This window comes from Bison bison, unplaced genomic scaffold, assembly GCF_000754665.1.
Source record: "Bison bison bison isolate TAMUID 2011002044 unplaced genomic scaffold, Bison_UMD1.0 scf7180017864461, whole genome shotgun sequence".
Classification (NCBI taxonomy): Eukaryota; Metazoa; Chordata; class Mammalia; order Artiodactyla; family Bovidae; genus Bison; species Bison bison.
Genome location: NW_011495023.1, coordinates 98266 through 116783, shown reverse-complemented (window position 1 = coordinate 116783; position 18518 = coordinate 98266). Strand labels below are relative to the sequence as shown.

The 18518-nt window shown below is 35.1% G+C and overlaps 1 protein-coding gene across 1 annotated transcript in view; it reads left to right on the top strand.

Moving 5' to 3' along the window:
- Positions 1–18080, top strand: part of YME1L1 (YME1-like 1 ATPase) — a 29703-nt gene extending 11623 nt beyond the window's left edge. Inside the window, exons 3-19 of the mRNA XM_010859823.1 lie at positions 1358–1520; positions 1977–2075; positions 2298–2407; positions 3713–3863; positions 4264–4347; positions 5651–5733; positions 8001–8091; positions 8594–8746; positions 9323–9455; positions 10205–10267; positions 11357–11469; positions 12304–12459; positions 13388–13539; positions 14173–14299; positions 14392–14465; positions 15505–15591; positions 16951–18080. Coding sequence (XP_010858125.1) covers positions 1358–1520; positions 1977–2075; positions 2298–2407; positions 3713–3863; positions 4264–4347; positions 5651–5733; positions 8001–8091; positions 8594–8746; positions 9323–9455; positions 10205–10267; positions 11357–11469; positions 12304–12459; positions 13388–13539; positions 14173–14299; positions 14392–14465; positions 15505–15591; positions 16951–17094 — 1983 coding nt within the window. The 3' untranslated portion in view covers positions 17095–18080. The remainder of the gene's footprint in view (positions 1–1357; positions 1521–1976; positions 2076–2297; positions 2408–3712; positions 3864–4263; positions 4348–5650; positions 5734–8000; positions 8092–8593; positions 8747–9322; positions 9456–10204; positions 10268–11356; positions 11470–12303; positions 12460–13387; positions 13540–14172; positions 14300–14391; positions 14466–15504; positions 15592–16950) is intronic.
- The last annotated feature ends 438 nt before the right edge of the window (positions 18081–18518 follow it).

Genomic DNA, 18518 nt, shown 5'->3' with positions numbered 1-18518 from the left:
AGCTGAAACTCCAGTACTTTGGCCACCTCATGCGAAGAGCTGACTCATTGGAAAAGACTCTGATGCTGGGAGGGATTGGGGGCAGGAGGAGAAGGGGACGACAGAGGATGAGATGGCTGGATGGCATCACTGACTCGATGGACGTGGGTCTGAGTGAACTCCGGAGTTGATGGACAGGGAGGCCTGGCGTGCTGCAATTCATGGGGTCGCCAAGAGTCGGACACGACTGAGCGACTGAACTGACTGACTGACTGACTTCAAGTTTTAGCTGTTGGGACTTTAAATTGTTACTTGTCCTTAGTGGCTCCCTGTCTGCTCGTTTGAACAAGAAAATAGCTCACTCCTATTTAATTTCTAGTTATTTCAGAATGGTTTTAAAGTGAATGTATTCTCTTGACTGGTTTTCACACATCTTTTGCTTTGTTCAATATTTCTCTTTACTAGGAGTTAGATATGGGTAATTTATAGAACCTTTTGGTTCAGATAAGGATCTCAGCAATTGTTTATTGAATGGGCTTTTGTTTATGGCCATTAAAGCTCCATGGACTGCTAATACTATTGGGAGTATGATTTTTTTTTTAAAGCTTTGTCAGATCTCACATGGTTGACTTCAGTAAAGCTAGAACTATAAAAATATGCATACCAATTTATTTTTTAAATATTTGAAGGAAAAGGGAATCAATACATTTATTAGATTTTAAAAATTCACATTATTTTAGTTAATAAGTACTCTTTAAGTTAAATACTTTGATGTGATAATGCCTACCTGAGCTAAACAACAAGGACCTACTATATAATGTTTTGTAGTAACTTATGGTAGAAAGTTATATATATATATACAATTTTATATATGGTAGAAAGCCATATATATACATGTGGCTTCCCAGGTGGAGCTAGTGGTAAGGATTCCCCGTGCCAGTGTAGGAGATGTAGCTGATGCAGGTTCTATCTTTGTGTCAGGAAGAGCCCCAGAGAAGGAAATGTCAACCCACTCTAGTATTCTTGCCTGGGAGGTCCCATGGAATGACAGTCAGACACAACTGAGCACACATACTTCACATATGTGTGTGTTTATGTGTGTATATATACACATGAGTATGTATATATATAACTGAAAAGACGTGGGTTCCATCCCTGGGTCAGAAAGGTTCCCTGGAGAAGGAAACCGCAACCCACTCCAGTACTCTTGCCTGGAAAGTCCCATGGACAGAGGAGCCTAGTAGGCTACAATTGATGGGGTCACAAAAGAGTGGGACATGACTTAGCGACTAAACAACGGAAACATTGTAAATCAACTATATGTCAATAAAAAGTTAAAAAATAATAATGCTTATATGGTTGACTCAATCTTTTACAGCCTGTACTTAATTTAAGGGACCTTGGATTATCTGAATTAAAAATTGGACAGATTGATCAACTGGTAGACAGTCTACTTCCTGGATTTTATAAGGACAAAAATGTTTCTTCCCATTGGCATACATCTCATGTATCTGCACAGTCCTTCTTTGAAAATAAATATGGTAAGTTAATATATTTTATGTTTTGAAAGTAAGCCATTTTAGTACTGTTGATAATTTAATAGATAACAAGGTTAGGGGGTTCCCCTGGTGGCTCAGATGGTAAAGAATCCACTTGCAGTACGGGTTTGATCCCTGGGTCAGGAAGATCCCCTGGAGAAAGGAATGGCAACCCACTCCGGTATTCTTGCCTAGAGAATTCCATGGACAGAGGAGCCTGGAGGGCTACAGTCTGTGGAGTTGCAAAGAATCGGACATGGCTGAGCCACTTACACTTTCATGTTACTTATTAACATACTTCTGGTTTCCAGTGTTTCATCATATTGTAGACTAGTTTTGAAATTGTCTCTTGGAAATAACTTGTTTTGGTTTTTCTAATATTTGGTAAAATCATTTGTTGTATTTCATGATTTGATTGTTTGACAATTAGAAAGTTTAGTTTTTACAATTTCTTTCCAGGTTGCTTAGATATTTTTAGTACTTTACGTTCCTCTTGCTTGTACAGACAACATTCAAGAACTCTTAAAAGAATTTGTTCAGATCTTCAGTACTGGCCAGGTATGAAGCAATAATTATATTTATATTGAAAAAAATAGATTTGTTTAATATATTCTGATTTGTCTTTCTTAGTGATATTAATGATTAGAAACATTCATTTGTGGCTCACAGTAGAATCTGCAGAATATTTGGAAATAACTAGTGTCAAAGTTTTGGTTCTTAGTAGACATTTTCCTTGTGAAAATTTAAAACGAAAACTGAGTGTGATACCGTTTCATTCAGGTTTCATACAGTCTCGGGGTTTTAAAACTTTGAAATCAAGGACACGACGTCTGCAGTCCACCTCTGAAAGATTAGCAGAAACCCAGCACACAGCGCCATCATTTGTGAAGGTAATTAGACCTTTTTTTGTTGTTGTTTGAAAAAGCAGTACTTTTCAGAAAGAATGTTCAATATCTGATATATATTTTTGGCTAGTTGATTTTCTTTCATCTTTTCATTTAGGATAATGGATTAATATTCTATGCAGTCATTATATCTACAACATTTCTGGATTCCAAGCTTATTTTTTCACTAGCCTGTTAGACATCTTCCTTTGTTTTTTCCTCTGTCAATTTACACCTGCTTATGTATTCTTATGTTAATAAGTAGCATCCATCCAGTCTAGAAACACTGTGGTTAACTATAATTTGTCCATCTTCTCTCAGTTCCTGCATCCATAATTACTAAAATCTTATTAATCCAGCCTCTTAAATATTTCTTAAATCTCTTCATCCCCAGGTCCACTGCATAGACAGACGATGATTACTTAGTCTCCCTGCCTTCACTTTTGGTAGCTTTAGTCCAGTCTCCAGACTGCCATCCGCTGGACTGTCTAAAATGTAATAGTGTAATGGTTGTATTCCTCTGCTGTATTGTCAAATTTCTGCCATGGCACATAAGGCATTTCATCACTTGGCATTCTGCCTAACATTTCATCACTTGGCATTCTGCCTAACTTCTCATCCTTGAGTGTACCACCTCCTTTCTCCCTCTATCCTCTCCTCTCTTGGTGTTTTAAAGTCCTGTCAAACAAGATTGCTTATCGCTCTTGAGTACTAGAGGCTGCTGTTTCATGGCACTGTCAAATTGTGTCTGCCCTGTGTTTCTGTGGTTTAGTTATCCCATCCTCTGTAAGGTTTTTCCTGACTTCTTAGACAGCATTTATTTTACCACCATACCTAGTTCCTCTAACCTAATATCAAAATAACTTCAAAAACTTAGTTATTTGTGTATCTTTTCCCAGTAGACTGAAAACATTCCGATCATTGGTATTTACATCTTCAGAACTTACACACGGTCAAGTATTAGTATATGAAAGGTGCTAAGTAAACATTTAATAAATGAGTGAGGTTTTTCTTCCAGCAGGAATAACAGAGTGTGACCTATTGTAAGCTATCAAACCCTAAGTCAACTTGTGACCTGTTATTCAGTAGTTAGTGGTTTACATAGTTTATATTCACTAACCGCTAGAAGTATATGGGCCAGTGTTAGTTTCCTAATCATTGGCTATTTATTGCTGAGTCTTAATTCTTCACATTGACAATAAAAATTTTAAAATGTAGAATTTTAATGAATTTTTTTTGTGAGTAGTTGTTATGTTTGGGGGGGAATATTACCTATAGTCAACGATACTGATGTGTTGTTTGTGTATTTAGGGGTTTCTTTTGCGAGACAGAGGATCAGACGTTGAGAGTTTGGATAAACTCATGAAAACTAAAAACATACCTGAAGCTCACCAAGATGCATTTAAAACTGGTTTTGCAGAGGGTTTCCTGAAAGCTCAAGCGCTAACACAAAAAACCAATGGTAAGTTGATTAGACACCATCCATATTTGGAGAGGAATATCTGAAAGGAAATTATAGTCCTGCCTCTAAGTGATTATAATAACGTTTCTAACAATTATGCAACTTTTTATTGGTTACATTTCCTTATGTTTGTATCTTAAGCTGTGTGGAAAGAGAATATGTCCTGGTACTTTCACTGTCTGAAGTGAACCTAAGTCAGTGATAGAAGTACAAGAGGCTTTGTGAGATTTTTGATAACACGTGCTGAAAGGCGATCATGGAGATTATGCAAAATATAGCTGGCTCCAGAACTGTGTGTTATGAAATGTGATTACCACCAGTAACCTCATGTTTGCATTTCATTGAGCTGTCATTTCTCATTGATAACATTTTATTAAAGGCTTTTTTCTTTTTCCTCCAGATTCTTTAAGAAGAACTCGTCTGATTGTTTTTATTCTGCTGGTAGTTGGCATTTATGGACTCTTAAAGAACCCATTTTTATCTGGTAGAGACTCTTTATATTTGACTTATTTTTTATATTTTTAATTTATATATTAAAATATATTTTACATTTGACTTAAAAAAATCTTTTATATACTCATTTCTTTTCCTTAGTCTAAGACTTAGAGATAAGAAAACATTTATATTTATAATTCCAGAGTCTAGGTCTTTAATCCAAATTTGAGACTTCTCAGATTGGGTTACTTTGAGATTGTTTTTTGCATTGAGATAGAAAAATTTTAATCTCTTATGATTATGTATCATCCACCTTGTCAGAGGACTTACTATATTTGCATTATCTTAAGGATGGATATAAGAAAAATTCCTTCAGACACTGTATAAATTAAACTGTACTTTTTAAAGGATATAACTAATATTTTTTAAAGTTCCAAGGATTATATTAGAGTAGTAATTTTAAATTTACTTCTAGACGTGATTAATTCCCCAGATTTTTAGGAAATGATACTTAACCAATGATAAAATTCTAAGAACATGCAGAAGAATTTTATAATAGCAATTCAGAGTGAAAATAAACATCTGTTTCAAAGGCACAGTAATAAATTCAATGTATTTAAAATTAACACACAGAAAATTACTTTACAGCCCCAGGTTTTCTCAGTTTGCCAGTCTAAAATGAAGTAATAATGTCAGATTTAAGTGGATCCAATTGACTTTTCCAGCTGTCATTCAGTGTTTATACCATGTTTTCCCCTTTCTTTATGATGATTACCTTGAGAGGGAAAAAAAAAATGGTTTACAGTTAAGAACATTGATTGACCTGGATCAGAAATTATTCCTAGAACTTGATGTACAGTTATTTTAAAAGTTATCAAACCTGAGATGAGGTTTTAACATCCAGGAATAGCCTTTTTTATATCTAGATCTGCTTTCTCTTGTCTCTCTCTGTATTTTTTTTAAATTATTTTTTTCAAAAAAAGGAACCAGTGTATGGATTGATAGGTGGTATCAGCAGGGTGGTGGAAGAGTGGGAAGAGCTCTGATGATTATTCTTTTGTATTTCTTAATTGCACACAATGGAGCTTGAGAACCATTGGTTTACGTTTTTATTATTAGATATAAGGAGAAGAGGAAAATTCTTAGTTTTAACTGGAAAGGCAAAGATGTCATTTTAATGAGAATCATTCATTCCTTGAACATTGTCTCAAAATCCAGAAGACCTAATTCCTACTCCTCGCATTGTCATCTTAGACATTTAATTTTTCTGGACTTTCTTGCATCTGAAAAATAAGGTAGTTAAAATTTTATGAATCTATCAAATATGTAAGCATTTTTTTTTGTCCCTTTAGTCCGCTTCCGGACAACAACAGGGCTTGATTCTGCTGTAGATCCTGTACAGATGAAAAATGTTACCTTTGAACATGTTAAAGGAGTAAGTTAAAAAGTTTACCTTGGTCTCTTCAAACATTATTGTATTTTTTATTAGAAAGGTTGAAATAATAGAAAATACATGTATGGTCTGTGCCTCCAATTCTTGGCACAGAGCTCTTAAAACCCTTGTAATTTCCCAGGGGATAAGAGCACTGGGAGTATCTTTTGTTCTACTGTTTGGTCTTTGACACCAGTTCCTGACACAGGGCTTCTGAGTCCCTTGGAATGTCCTGGGTGATGGCAGTGTCTTCTGTTCTTTTCTTTCCTTGTCCCCTTGACTACACAGCTTGTACTTTATGGGATCTTAGCTTCCCAATGAGGGATTGAACCTGGGCCCACAGCTGTGGATACATGGAGTCCTATCCATTGGACCGCCAAGGAAGTCCCATAGTGTCTTTTGTTCTAATGAGGTGGCTCTGAGTGGGCTCCTGGAGGGGGACTGGTCACCAGAAAGATCAAGCTGTGGTTAGAATCTTGGAACTTCCACGTCTACTCTCTGTTCTCCAGAGAGGGGAGAGGGGCTGGAAAGGAGTTAATAATTGATTATGCCTATGTGAGTACACTCCCATTAAAGTCCCAACAGGTTCGGGTTTGGAGGAGTTTTTAGTTAGTGAACACACAGAGGCGTGAGGAGAGTAGCATTTTCAGAGAGGACGTGGAGGGCCTGTACCCCTTCCTGTATCCCTTGCCTACCTCCCTCTTCCTTCTGGCTGTTGTAGGGTATATCCTTTCATAATAAGCCAATAGTACCTAACCTGGTTTCCTGAGTTCTATGAGCTGCTCTACCAAATTAGACCTAAGGAGGGATTCTGAGAATCTCCAATTTATAGCCAATAGGCAGAAGCACAGATGACAACCTAGATGTGGGATTGACATCTGAGGGGTGTGTGGCAGGGGGGAGGGGTAAGTCTTGTGGGACTTTGGCCCATCAACATGTTTCCTGTTCTCCCCTTCCCAAGTACTTTCTTTTTATCACTGCCCAATGTAAATGAGTTTTCTCAATGAGTTATTAAAAGTTGTGTGGTATGAGGTTGTAGGTTGTCTACAAATATATTATTATGTGAGGGTAATTTAAAATAAATACATGAAAGTATACATACAAAAAAGGTATTTTTCATTTACACTGGTAGCCAACATTTTTAAATTGAATTCGCACCCATGAAAAAATTTCCAGTGTTTGTTGAAAATGGAATTCTGGAACACCAGGTTGTATTCTTTGGCAGAGCCATGTTGTGGTTGTCTTTAAGGGACTGTTGCTTTCCAGTTGAGCACATTTCCACCAGTGCTGTTCTACATCTGGCCTTCTTCACTCATTTATTGATACCATTTTGCCACTAGGAATTTGCATTTGTGACTTCTGCTTATATGCTGACTAGGAAAATTGCTCACTGTTTCTAATAGATAGCTTTCTTAATCCTTATCAGAGTTTTAAAGATGATCTAATATTCTGATTGCAATTTTTGTTGGCCAGATTGGATTTTTTTTTTTTTGCTAGGGATCTCAATTCTGTAAGATTTTATATTTGGGGAATTAAATCTTCAGATTTTTTTTTTACCACAACTATTTATAAAGCAGTACTGCTGCTGCTGCTGCTAAGTCACTTCAGTTGTGTCCCACTCTTTGTGACCCCATAGAAGGCAGCCCACCAGGCTCCCCTGTCCCTGGGATTCTCCAGGCAAGAACACTGGAGTGGGTCGCCATCTTCTTCTCTAGTACGTAAAGCAGTACACTGTAGCTTAATTTTAGTCACTGTCTTTGGCATTTGTTAGGAACTAAATTGTTTATATTCTAGTAGTAATTCTTTATAATAAAAATGACTTCATAACTAGTCAAAAATTAATGTTATAACTTAAACACAGACTCACTTATTAATATATAGTAAGTCCAGATAGTTTGTCCTTGAAGCTTATAACCGGGTCCAAAAAAGTTTTAGATTTGAAACTTATTAGGCAATTCTATATTAAATGCCACTGAGACATTTAACTAGAATTTTGAATGTAACAGGGTTTTTTTGTTCTTTTTTTTTTTTTTAACCAAAGGAAGCAATTGGAAAGGGGTTTTGTTGGGATATGTAAGGAGATTTCATGTATCTGGTACTGAGGGTCAGGAGAAAACCCTTTGTGTGAGTATTTCTAAAGGGGCCTTTTTGTATACTTTCACTGAAACAAAAAGCCAAATTAATATCAGGTTAAATTTACAATATTCAAAGAGGGTGTCTTAGTAAGATAATTAACATTTTAAATTATTTGGTAAATTATATCACTTCAGGTGGAGGAAGCTAAACAGGAATTACAGGAAGTTGTTGAATTTTTGAAAAATCCACAAAAATTTACTGTTCTTGGAGGTAAACTTCCAAAAGGTAAGGTATCTTCGCTTTCCCATGACTTGACAAAACAGTGTAATATATCACTAATTTAACTTTTATCAGATTTACCTGATGAAAGTTTATTAGTAATTCTTAATTGCTATTTTACAAGTGCTCATTCTGAACATACTATTTTGTTATCTTTTGTCTTTGATAATTTAAAAGTTTGTTATTTCAAACTTTTAAGTAAATTGCAACAATAAATAGTACAAAGAATTCCAACTTTATCTAATCCAAAGTCATATTCAGATACCAGCATTTATCCCAATGTGTAAATAGTACTTAAATAATACAGGAAAATTAGTTACGAAGTAGGTCCTAAAGTGAATCATTTATAGAGACAAATATGTTTCACTATGTTTGAAAATATTGATCATTGGTGTGCCTTCAACCACAGCACTGTATTTATTAATTCGTAATTATTTGTTTTAAGTTCTTATCAGGTTGTGTTTTTGTTTTTTAATTTGAACCATTCTTGTTTATTTTTTTTCTTTAGGAATTCTTTTAGTTGGACCACCAGGAACAGGGAAGACACTTCTTGCCCGAGCTGTTGCTGGAGAAGCTGATGTTCCTTTTTATTATGCTTCTGGATCAGAATTTGATGAGATGTTTGTGGGTGTGGGAGCCAGCCGTATAAGAAATCTTTTTAGTAGGTCTAGTGGATCTTTTATATAGTAATAATTTCTCTTAATGTTAGGAAAAGAGAGTTTCTTAAACTCTGTCTTTGCTTCTTGTTTCTGATTTGATAGTTGGCTGAAATAGCCATTGTAGGATGCTAATCTCAGGTAACTTAGTGTGTGGGCTAAAATAAAACTATTACTTTTCTTTCCAATTAGTCAGAAGAGTTTGTGGAATCACTAGGTTGCTGGATGAGGCTGGGGTCTGTTGAAAACCTGTGGTTTCGTTTGTTTTGTTTTTTTTTGGTGTGTTTTGTTTTCACCTTATTTATTAATTCTGTAGTATATATTTAAAAATTATTTGCCTCAAATCTGACTATATATGGTTTGTATGACTAGGAAGAATGAATACTCAGTGTTACAATTTTTTTTTCATTTGAGACTACTCTTCTTAAAGCAGTTAAGAAAGACCTTCTTTTATGTATTTGCTCCCTAATGAGTGTCTTTTATCGGCTTTTTAATTTTCGTACATGTTGTTAACTATTTATATAATTTTATTTTAAAGGTGTTGATTTTATTAAACTTATTTGAATCCTTTCTGTCTTTAGGGGAAGCAAAAGCAAATGCCCCTTGTGTTATATTTATTGATGAATTGGATTCTGTTGGTGGGAAGCGAATTGAATCTCCAATGCATCCATATTCACGGCAGACTATAAATCAACTTCTGGCTGAAATGGATGGGTAATTGACTTTTCTGTCTTGAGAATTTGGTGGTATATTTAGTAGCATTTCAGAGATAGGAAAAATTTAAGTTTATAGGCAACAGAATATCCTATGTGCAAGGAGTAAAGACAAGCTATTTTGACTATTGTATTGTTTTACTAATGGGATCATTGGTCATTGATGTATTAACTACTCTCAAATTGAAAAGTAAAATTTTCATTTACTGTAGTATGACAGAAAAGCAGTGATTCTAGCTGAAAGTCGTCATCTGTTTGGAGATGTGCAAGGAGAATACCCTCATTCCTTCACTGTTTGTGACTAGCTCTGAGTGTTGCTGTAGATCAAAAGCTTGCATCAGTTTCCATAATGTAAAAAGAGGTGGACTTGCTTTGAATGAAGCAGAGAAGTTTCTTAACGTCATACAAGACATTCTGAAAGTTTAAGAGTAAATAATTGGAATTGGTAAACTTGAAAATAATTTTTCAAAAAATTAGTCAGGAACTCAAGCTTTGGTGTCAGGTTATCTCTTCCTAAGTAGAAAATTTACTGTGAAACCACAGATAATTTGGTGATGTATTATTAACAAGTTTTATTGAAGTGCACTGACCTTTTAAAAAGCAGTGAGTGATGTCTTCGTATTTGGGGCATTAAAAAGACAATTCCTTTTCTTTGCTGTTAATAAAATTGAAGATAAACAGTTGTGTAGAACATTTCTGTGTGTGTGCTGTTTTAACTTTCAGTGAAAAGATACTTTTTTTCCTTAATAGTTTTAAACCCAATGAAGGAGTTATCATCATAGGTGCCACAAATTTCCCAGAGGCATTAGATAAGTAAGTATTAAAATTTTTGTGATATATTCTAGAAGAGTGATGAACTTTAAAAACATTGTGCTAAGTGAAGAATACCCATCACAAAACATTACATATTATATGATTCCTTTTATATGAAATGTTCAGAATAAGCAAATCCATAGCAATGGAAAGTAATTTAGCAGTTGCCAGAGGTTGGGCAAACAGGAGGGAAATAACTGCCAGTAGACTTGGGGTTTCATTTGGCTGGAGAAAGTGGGGGAAGGGATCAATATTCTCTAAAATTATTGTGATGGTTAGACAACTCTGAATCTATTAACACCCAGTGGATTGTCCACTTCAAATTCTATGATGTGAGAATGGTATCTCAGTAAAGCTACTAAAAGAATCTTTTTATGACTTAAACACAGAGCTTTTGGGGGTGGGTGGTAGACAGCACATTTTTAAAAGTAAAATTTACTGTAGTTAAGGTTTTTATTGATTTTACTGTTTAAGTTATATACTTTCATTTGATCTAATAGTTGGTTCTTGCTTAAGAGTCTAGTTTAACGTTTTATAAAACTCCAGTACTTTGGCCACCTCATGCGAAGAGTTGACTCATTGGAAAAGACTGATGCTAGGAGGGATTGGGGGCAGGAGGAAAAGGGGACAACAGAGGATAAGATGGCTGGATGGCATCACCGACTCGATGGACGTGAGTTTGAGTGAACTCCGGGAGATGGTGACGGACAGGGAGGCCTGGCGTGCTGCAATTCATGGGGTTGCAAAGAGTCGGACACGACTGAGCGACTGAACTGAACTGAACTGAACTGAATACAACAGTAAGATGGGTGTGTGGCTCACACAATAGGCTGCTATAGAATAATTTGTTCCTTTACTGACAGACTTGCTTGTCTTTGTCTCTGAAGGGTTGTATACTATCCTGATGCACACATTTATCTATATGAACCTTTGTTTAGCCTTCCAGTTTTTGAAATTATTATTTCAACCATGTTTTACAAGGAACTAATCTGAATATTTATGTTCAGAATAGGATGTCAGTCCTGTTTTTATAACCAGATCCTCAGCACAGTTTATTAATTATATTTTCTTTTTGTATTCTCCTTGCAGTGCCTTAATACGCCCTGGTCGCTTTGACATGCAGGTTACAGTTCCAAGGCCAGATGTGAAAGGTCGAACAGAAATCTTGAAGTGGTACCTCAATAAAATAAAGTTTGATCAGTGTAAGTCTAATTCTATGATACAAACATTATCTCTGTGAAATGGTAATATATCAATTTACCCTGTTTGTGGTCCTTACTCAGGATGTCTTAAAAGACAAATTTCTTTAAATGTTTTTTTTTCTCTCCTTTTATTTGTCCTTAAAGTCTATTTCTTAAGTAGTGTGTATCAGATTCTATAATTTACAATCCTGATTTGAAAGAAAGTTTTCTTTGGAATATTGAGATAGATAATTGATGAATCTATGTATAAATGTTTCTCTAGGTGAATTTAAAATATAAAATAATAGAACAAGTACCTCTATATTATGAGCATAGTACCTCACGATGTAATCACTTTGGGGCCAAAAGAGGGGAAGCAAAAGTATAAAACAAAATACATGGAAATAGTATGGACCCACCTGAGTAGTAAAAGCAGCTATTAAACTGCAGTATTTTCAGAGATGCCAGAATCAGTTCATAAAATCAAACATGTTTCCTCTTGTAACGTGGACTTCTGTGTCCAGAGTTATTTCAAGATGAAACTGATAATGTGCTTTTTCAATTTGTGGTTGGGTGATAACTGAAAGTCTGTAAATCGTTATCTGACAACTTTACCTTTCTTTGTTTTTCACAAAATTATTTAAGTACAAGAACTTATGTTATTTGTCCCAGTGACAATTTTTATGGTCTGTTCAGTAGCAATTTTTCCTTTTTCCTCTTAGAATTTAGTAAAGTTTTTTTTAAATTATAGTTTATGATTGCTATTTTATTTTTTCTTTTGCAAAGTGAGTTCTTTATGCAGAGCTTTTTATTACTGCTTTTGAAATTTCAATGTTGTGTTCTGTCTGCATATAGCTGTTGATCCAGAAATCATAGCTCGAGGTACTGTTGGCTTTTCTGGAGCTGAGTTGGAGAATCTTGTGAACCAGGCTGCATTAAAGGCAGCTGTTGATGGAAAAGAAATGGTTACTATGAAGGAACTAGAGTTTTCCAAAGATAAAATCCTAATGGGTAGGTTTCTTTTCTTTTTTTCCTATGTTATGCTGTTCATTGTGTTAGAGAAAAAATTCTTAATTTTGAAAGAAAGGTTATAAAAACAAAAGGTATAGAAACATGCAAATATATACTCAAACATAGCACAAAGTTTGGCCTCTTACAGAACAAATACACCGTATATTATACTCTTTGAAGGTGCCCATGGTTTTCTTCTTATCTGATATTGCTGATTAAAGAATAGTTAACTTTTTACTATTTTTCAGTATTTAAGTTTTATTTTAAACCCTAAATGGCTTCAGGGGGCTTCCTTGGTGGGTCAGTGGTAAAGAAGCCACTTGCCAATACAGGAGACACAGGTTTAGTCCCTGATCTGGGAAGATCCCACATGCCATGGAGCAACTAAGCCCATGTGCCACAACTACTGAGCCTGTGCTCTAGAGCCCAGGAGCCACGACTACTGAGCCCACACGCCACAGCTACTGAAGCATAGAACCTGAGCTCTGCAACGAGAGAAGCCATTGCATTGAGAAACCTGTGCACCACAACCGGAGAGTAGTCCCTGCTCGCCACAACTAGAGAAAAGCCCACGCGGCAGAGAGACGCAGCACAGCCAAAAATAAAGTAAAATAAAGATTATTTAAATTGGCTTCAAAACAGGTTGTTATGTTATTCCTGTTAGAAGTTTATTTTCTAGAAATAGTTTTTTCCTTTTGATATAAGAAGTAAAATTATAGTTCTTAGAATTTGGTTTTCAGTTGACAAATTATGGTTTACATGTGTTATAGAGTGGAGTCTACTCATTTTTTAAACTTTCACGATGTTTTAAAATATTAATGATATTAAATCATATTACTCTAAGAATGACTTTGAGGCATATGAATTTCATTCACTTAAATATTCTTTCCTAATGGAGTATTTTACTTAAGTAAATTTTTATTCTTAGGCCCTGAGCGTAGAAGTGTGGAAATTGATAACAAAAACAAAACGATCACAGCGTATCATGAATCTGGTCATGCTATTATTGCATATTACACTAAAGATGCAATGCCTATCAACAAAGCTACAATCATGCCTCGAGGGCCAACACTTGGACATGTGAGTACCTTTAGTTTTTCTTTTCTTTTGGATAATGCTCCCTAGTACCTTATGAAGGAAATTACTGATGAAAACATTTCAAAAGAAAATTCAGCTACTTCCTAAGTATGTTGATATGTTCTTCTTTAACTTCCTCAACTGTCTTGAATTCAGACATATGTGTGAAATTTATCTGCTAATAAAGGATATCTTTAATATTTCAGATAGTATATTTAAATTATGACATTTAATTCAGGAATGACAACAAAATATAATTCGTAAATGTGTAGTTGCTGTTTTCTCCCCAGAAGAAATTATGTATCACAATGACTGGTTCAGTTTTTCCAAGTTTTATCTCATTGAGCATACATTTCATTTTCATATCTTTCTAATTATAGACATTTTAAATATTTTTATTCAGTGAAGGACAGACAGCTGTATTGCACCATTAACTACTTATTTATAAAATGCACTTCTGCTTTCCTCATTTAATACATTTCTGGTTTGGTCATCAGTCACCATGACTGTCTCTATGAAATGTTGCTGAGTTTTCAGCATCATGGTATTAAGTAAGAGAGACAAATGATAATTCAGGTTATTAATATGTATTTCAAAACTGTGTGTGAATTTTCTCTTTGCTTTTCAATTGTCTAGGTGTCCCTGTTGCCTGAGAATGATCGGTGGAATGAAACTAGAGCTCAGCTGCTTGCCCAGATGGACGTCAGCATGGGAGGAAGAGTGGCAGAGGAGCTTATATTTGGAAGTGACCATATTACAACAGGTTACTGTAAATAATGACTTTAGTTCAAATTGTGTTCATTCATTTAAAGATTTTTTTTTAACTTGAGTTATATGTATATTTTAAAATTTTAGGTGCTTCCAGTGATTTTGATAATGCAACCAAAATAGCAAAGCGCATGGTCACCAAATTTGGAATGAGTGAAAAGGTAATAGCTAATTTTAACCCTCCCTCATGTATCACATGATAATGTGAAGAGTGTAGTATCTCTTTCTGAGAGAGGGTTCTATTATAAATTGATAGATTTTCCTGTTTCATTCCAAATGGATTTGACAAAGCGTACTTTATAAATTAAATCTCATTTTCTGAGAAATGGCACACATTCTTTCTATTCCAGCTGCTCAGACAGTAACAGTTATTCATGAATTAACCAAATGATAATATAAATTATTTAGCTCTTTCTGTGAGCTTGCTTAATTTGCCCTTTCCACATACTCTATATATCTGCTTTATCACTGTGGCTCCGTGAAGCAATTCCAGTATACTGTGACTGTGAATTTCTGGACTAGAATAGCTGCTAAAGTTTTCCAAGAAGGTACTCAGAACCATGCATGCTAAGTTGCTTCAGTCACGTCTGAGTCTGTGCAACCCTATGGACTGTAGCTTACCAGGCTCCTCTGTCCATGGGATTCTCCGGGCAAGGATACTGGAGTGGATTACCATGCCCTCCTCCAGGGGATCTTCTCAACCCAGGATCGAACCCATGTCTCATATCTCCTGCATTGGCAGGCAGGTTCTTTACCACTAGCGCCAACCGGAAGCCCACTTAGAACCATACTTGGGTTTTAAAATTCTCTCTGTACATTTTAGTATTATAGTTTCCCTTGTGGCTCAGCTGGTAAAGAATCTGCATGCAATGCGGGAGACCTGGGTTAGATCCCTGGGTTGGGAGGATCCCCTGGAGAAGGGAAAGGCTACCCATTGCCGTATCCTGGTCTGGAGAATTCCATGGACTGTATAGTTCATGGGGTCCGCGAAGAGTTGGACACGACTGAGCGACTTTCACTTCACTTATTCTACTTTCAGAAGAAGAATGAATTTTTTTTTGCCCTCAAGGGCATTTTTGTATTGTAATTTTTCCTTGCTCCCGTGATACTTATTTTCTTATATATGGTATAGTCCTCCCTCTGTTACATACATTAGTTAGAGGTTTTTATGTTGAATTTCTTTCTTTTCATTGATTTTAGCTTGGAGTTATGACCTACAGTGATACAGGGAAACTGAGTCCAGAAACTCAATCTGCTATTGAACAGGAAATCAGAATCCTTTTGAGGGTAATAATCTTTTTTTTTTTTTCTTTTAATGTTTGTTTATCTGTTTAGTCAAAATGTGCCTGAGTATTTGGGTGCATGCAAAATAGCTAAAGTTCCACAGTTCTTTAGAAATGTCGATATAGCTCATAAAGTTAATAGGGGCACCATTGCTACCGGAAGTACAGTAGGTACTCTTTCCACTAGATGGCAGGCTTACTTGGGTATTATGTGTTGTATTAGGCTCAAATGCAATCCCATGGACTGTAGCCTGCCAGTCTCCTCTGTCCATGGGATTCTCCAGGCATGAATAGTAGAGTGGGTTGCCATTCCTTTTTCCAGGGGATCTTCCCAACCCAGGGACTGAACCTGGTCTCCCGCATTGTAGGCAGATTTTTTATCATCTGAGCCACCAGGGAAGCCCCAGGTTCAAATGTACATGAGCCTAAAAGTGTGAAACCTGATAGTTTTACATGTTATAAAGTAAGGGGTTCATTCCAAGGAAGTTTTTAAACTTTCTGCTAATCCTTGATTATTAGCTATAATATTCCATAATATATTTCTAATAATTTATATATTTAATGTGGTTATTTCATTTGGACATTATGGTTATGTTCACAATGTCTAGTAATTGTATTATATTTATATACCTGTGTTTCTTGGTTTTGGTAAATTCATTTTTATGTTTTCTATCCATTTTTATAAGGGCAAAAATGATTAGTTATTCAAATGTTGACATTTGCACAGGCAAATGTGATACTGTCAAAAATGAACTGTTATTATTGCCGTTATTCATAAACTGATAAACTTAATTCAGACTCGCTTTGAAAGGAGAATTGAAGCATTTAAGTGATAAGTTCAAGGTGGGTTGCAAAAAAAATAAGTATGAAAGTCAAAGGTCACCTCTAGTGATAGACTGTTACAGTTTTGCAAAGTGAGTGTATTACCAAGTAAAAGAATGAAAATCTGTGTCTTTTCTGGCCATTCTAGATTGAGTAAATTGGTGAAATGTTAAGAGACAAAGTGAACAAACAAACTCCCTTTACTTTTAGCATGTATATTGAATAAAGAAATAGATTTCTGTGTTTATAGACCTTACTTAGAATGCAAATGAGTAGTGTATACTTTTACTTCTTCAGTAGCTTTTTGTGTAAGTGGACCTTGGTTATCTATAGGATAGATTAGGAGGTTAAAAATACAGCACTGGAAAGTATGAAAGTTATTGTCAGGGAACCAAGCTTTTAAATGCTTTTATGTTTTATAGATAGAAATCAGTAGATCTTATATATTTTTTTAGAGTATGTAAAGGGTTTTTTTTTTTTTTCCCATTTATGGTTTTGCTTCTCAAGTTTCTGCCTTTTACATATCTGCTTTGTATTTCAGGATTCATATGAGCGAGCAAAACATATCTTGAAGACTCATGCGAAAGAGCACAAAAATCTGGCAGAAGCTTTGTTGACCTACGAGACTTTGGATGCCAAAGAGATTCAAATTGTTCTTGAGGGGAAGAAGTTGGAAGTGAGATGATAGCTCTTGAATTGGATGTATTGTTGGTTTTATTGCAAGACCATAAGTAGCATTGAAGTAGTCTTATTTTGCAACTCTTTCTCCCATTCTTGACCTGGTATCATTCAGAGGTGTGAAACACTTTGTCACTCTGTTGTCACATTCATCTAATTTTGATTATTCTCATGATGAACACCTATTGCAAATAGCAAGTTTATTAAAGAAAATAAAGAGCTATCAGGATTGAAAACAGCTTGTTTGAGAAGTGTTAATTGGTTATTAAGTTGAAAATCAGTAATGATTTTATGGTTGGTTACAGTGTTAGATGTGAATAGAAAGTGTGCCTTTAGCTCTTGGGAGGTATTTTTACTTAGCAAAGTAAAAATTCATGAAGGATTGTCTTTGTTTCTAGATAGTACCATTTATCTTTGATAAAGAAATGATGCTCTTTGGCTATTAGTACATCGTAGTTCTACGTTCATTAGTGGAAACTTCATTAAGATGCACTTAATTATGATCTAGATTGATCGTATATAAAGTGTTTTTTTAAAAAAATAAGAGTAGAGAATTATGAACCTATGGATACAATCAGAATTTGAATGATTATAACTTTTAAAAAATCCAGCTTGCATTTTCATGATTTTTTTTTAAAAAACATTACTATCACTCTAAAAATGAAGCTTATTTCAGAGCAACAGTATTTTGTTAAATAAACAAGTAACACACCTCAAATTCCGAATAATAATGTAATTATGCTTGGCAGTGAAACCAAAATAAAACCAAACACTCAGTCCCCTTCAGAGTGAACTTTTGTATTACTCTGTGTTAGAAATGGAAAGTTGTGTTTACTTTTCAGTCCGATTTTGTGAATATTAATGTGTTGTTACAGGATTTACAGATGACTTTAGCTCAGTAGAAAAATTATTTTAGAGCACATTGTATTGGTTTTACAACCAAATTATATTCTTGAAGTGATTTTATTAAAATTACCTATAGTTTTCTAGTAACTTTTAAATTGTTTATGGTCTTCATTGAGGTTGATGGAGGGAGCTTGCTGCATGATACTCTTGCCCTTTTGTTTGGGTAATTTAAAATTTTGATGTACTTTCAACCTTAGAGAAACATTATCAGAATAATACAAGGATCTCCCTTATACTCTTGATTCAGATTCACCAACTGATTTCATTTGCCTCAGTTTCTTCTGGCCCTTCCTCCCTTTCTCCTCTTCTCCCTGCCGCCTGTCTGTTTATACGAATGTGTATACATGTCTTTTTGTGGACACGTTTTCATTTCCATAGGTAGACTTCCAGAAATTGCTGCCTGAGGTGCTGAGTTTCTGTTTGACTTCATAAGAACTTGATGAACTGTTTTAAAAGTAACTATTTAAGTATATAATTTTGTGTTCCAGCTACCAGTGTATGAAATGTTCCAGTTTATCCATATCT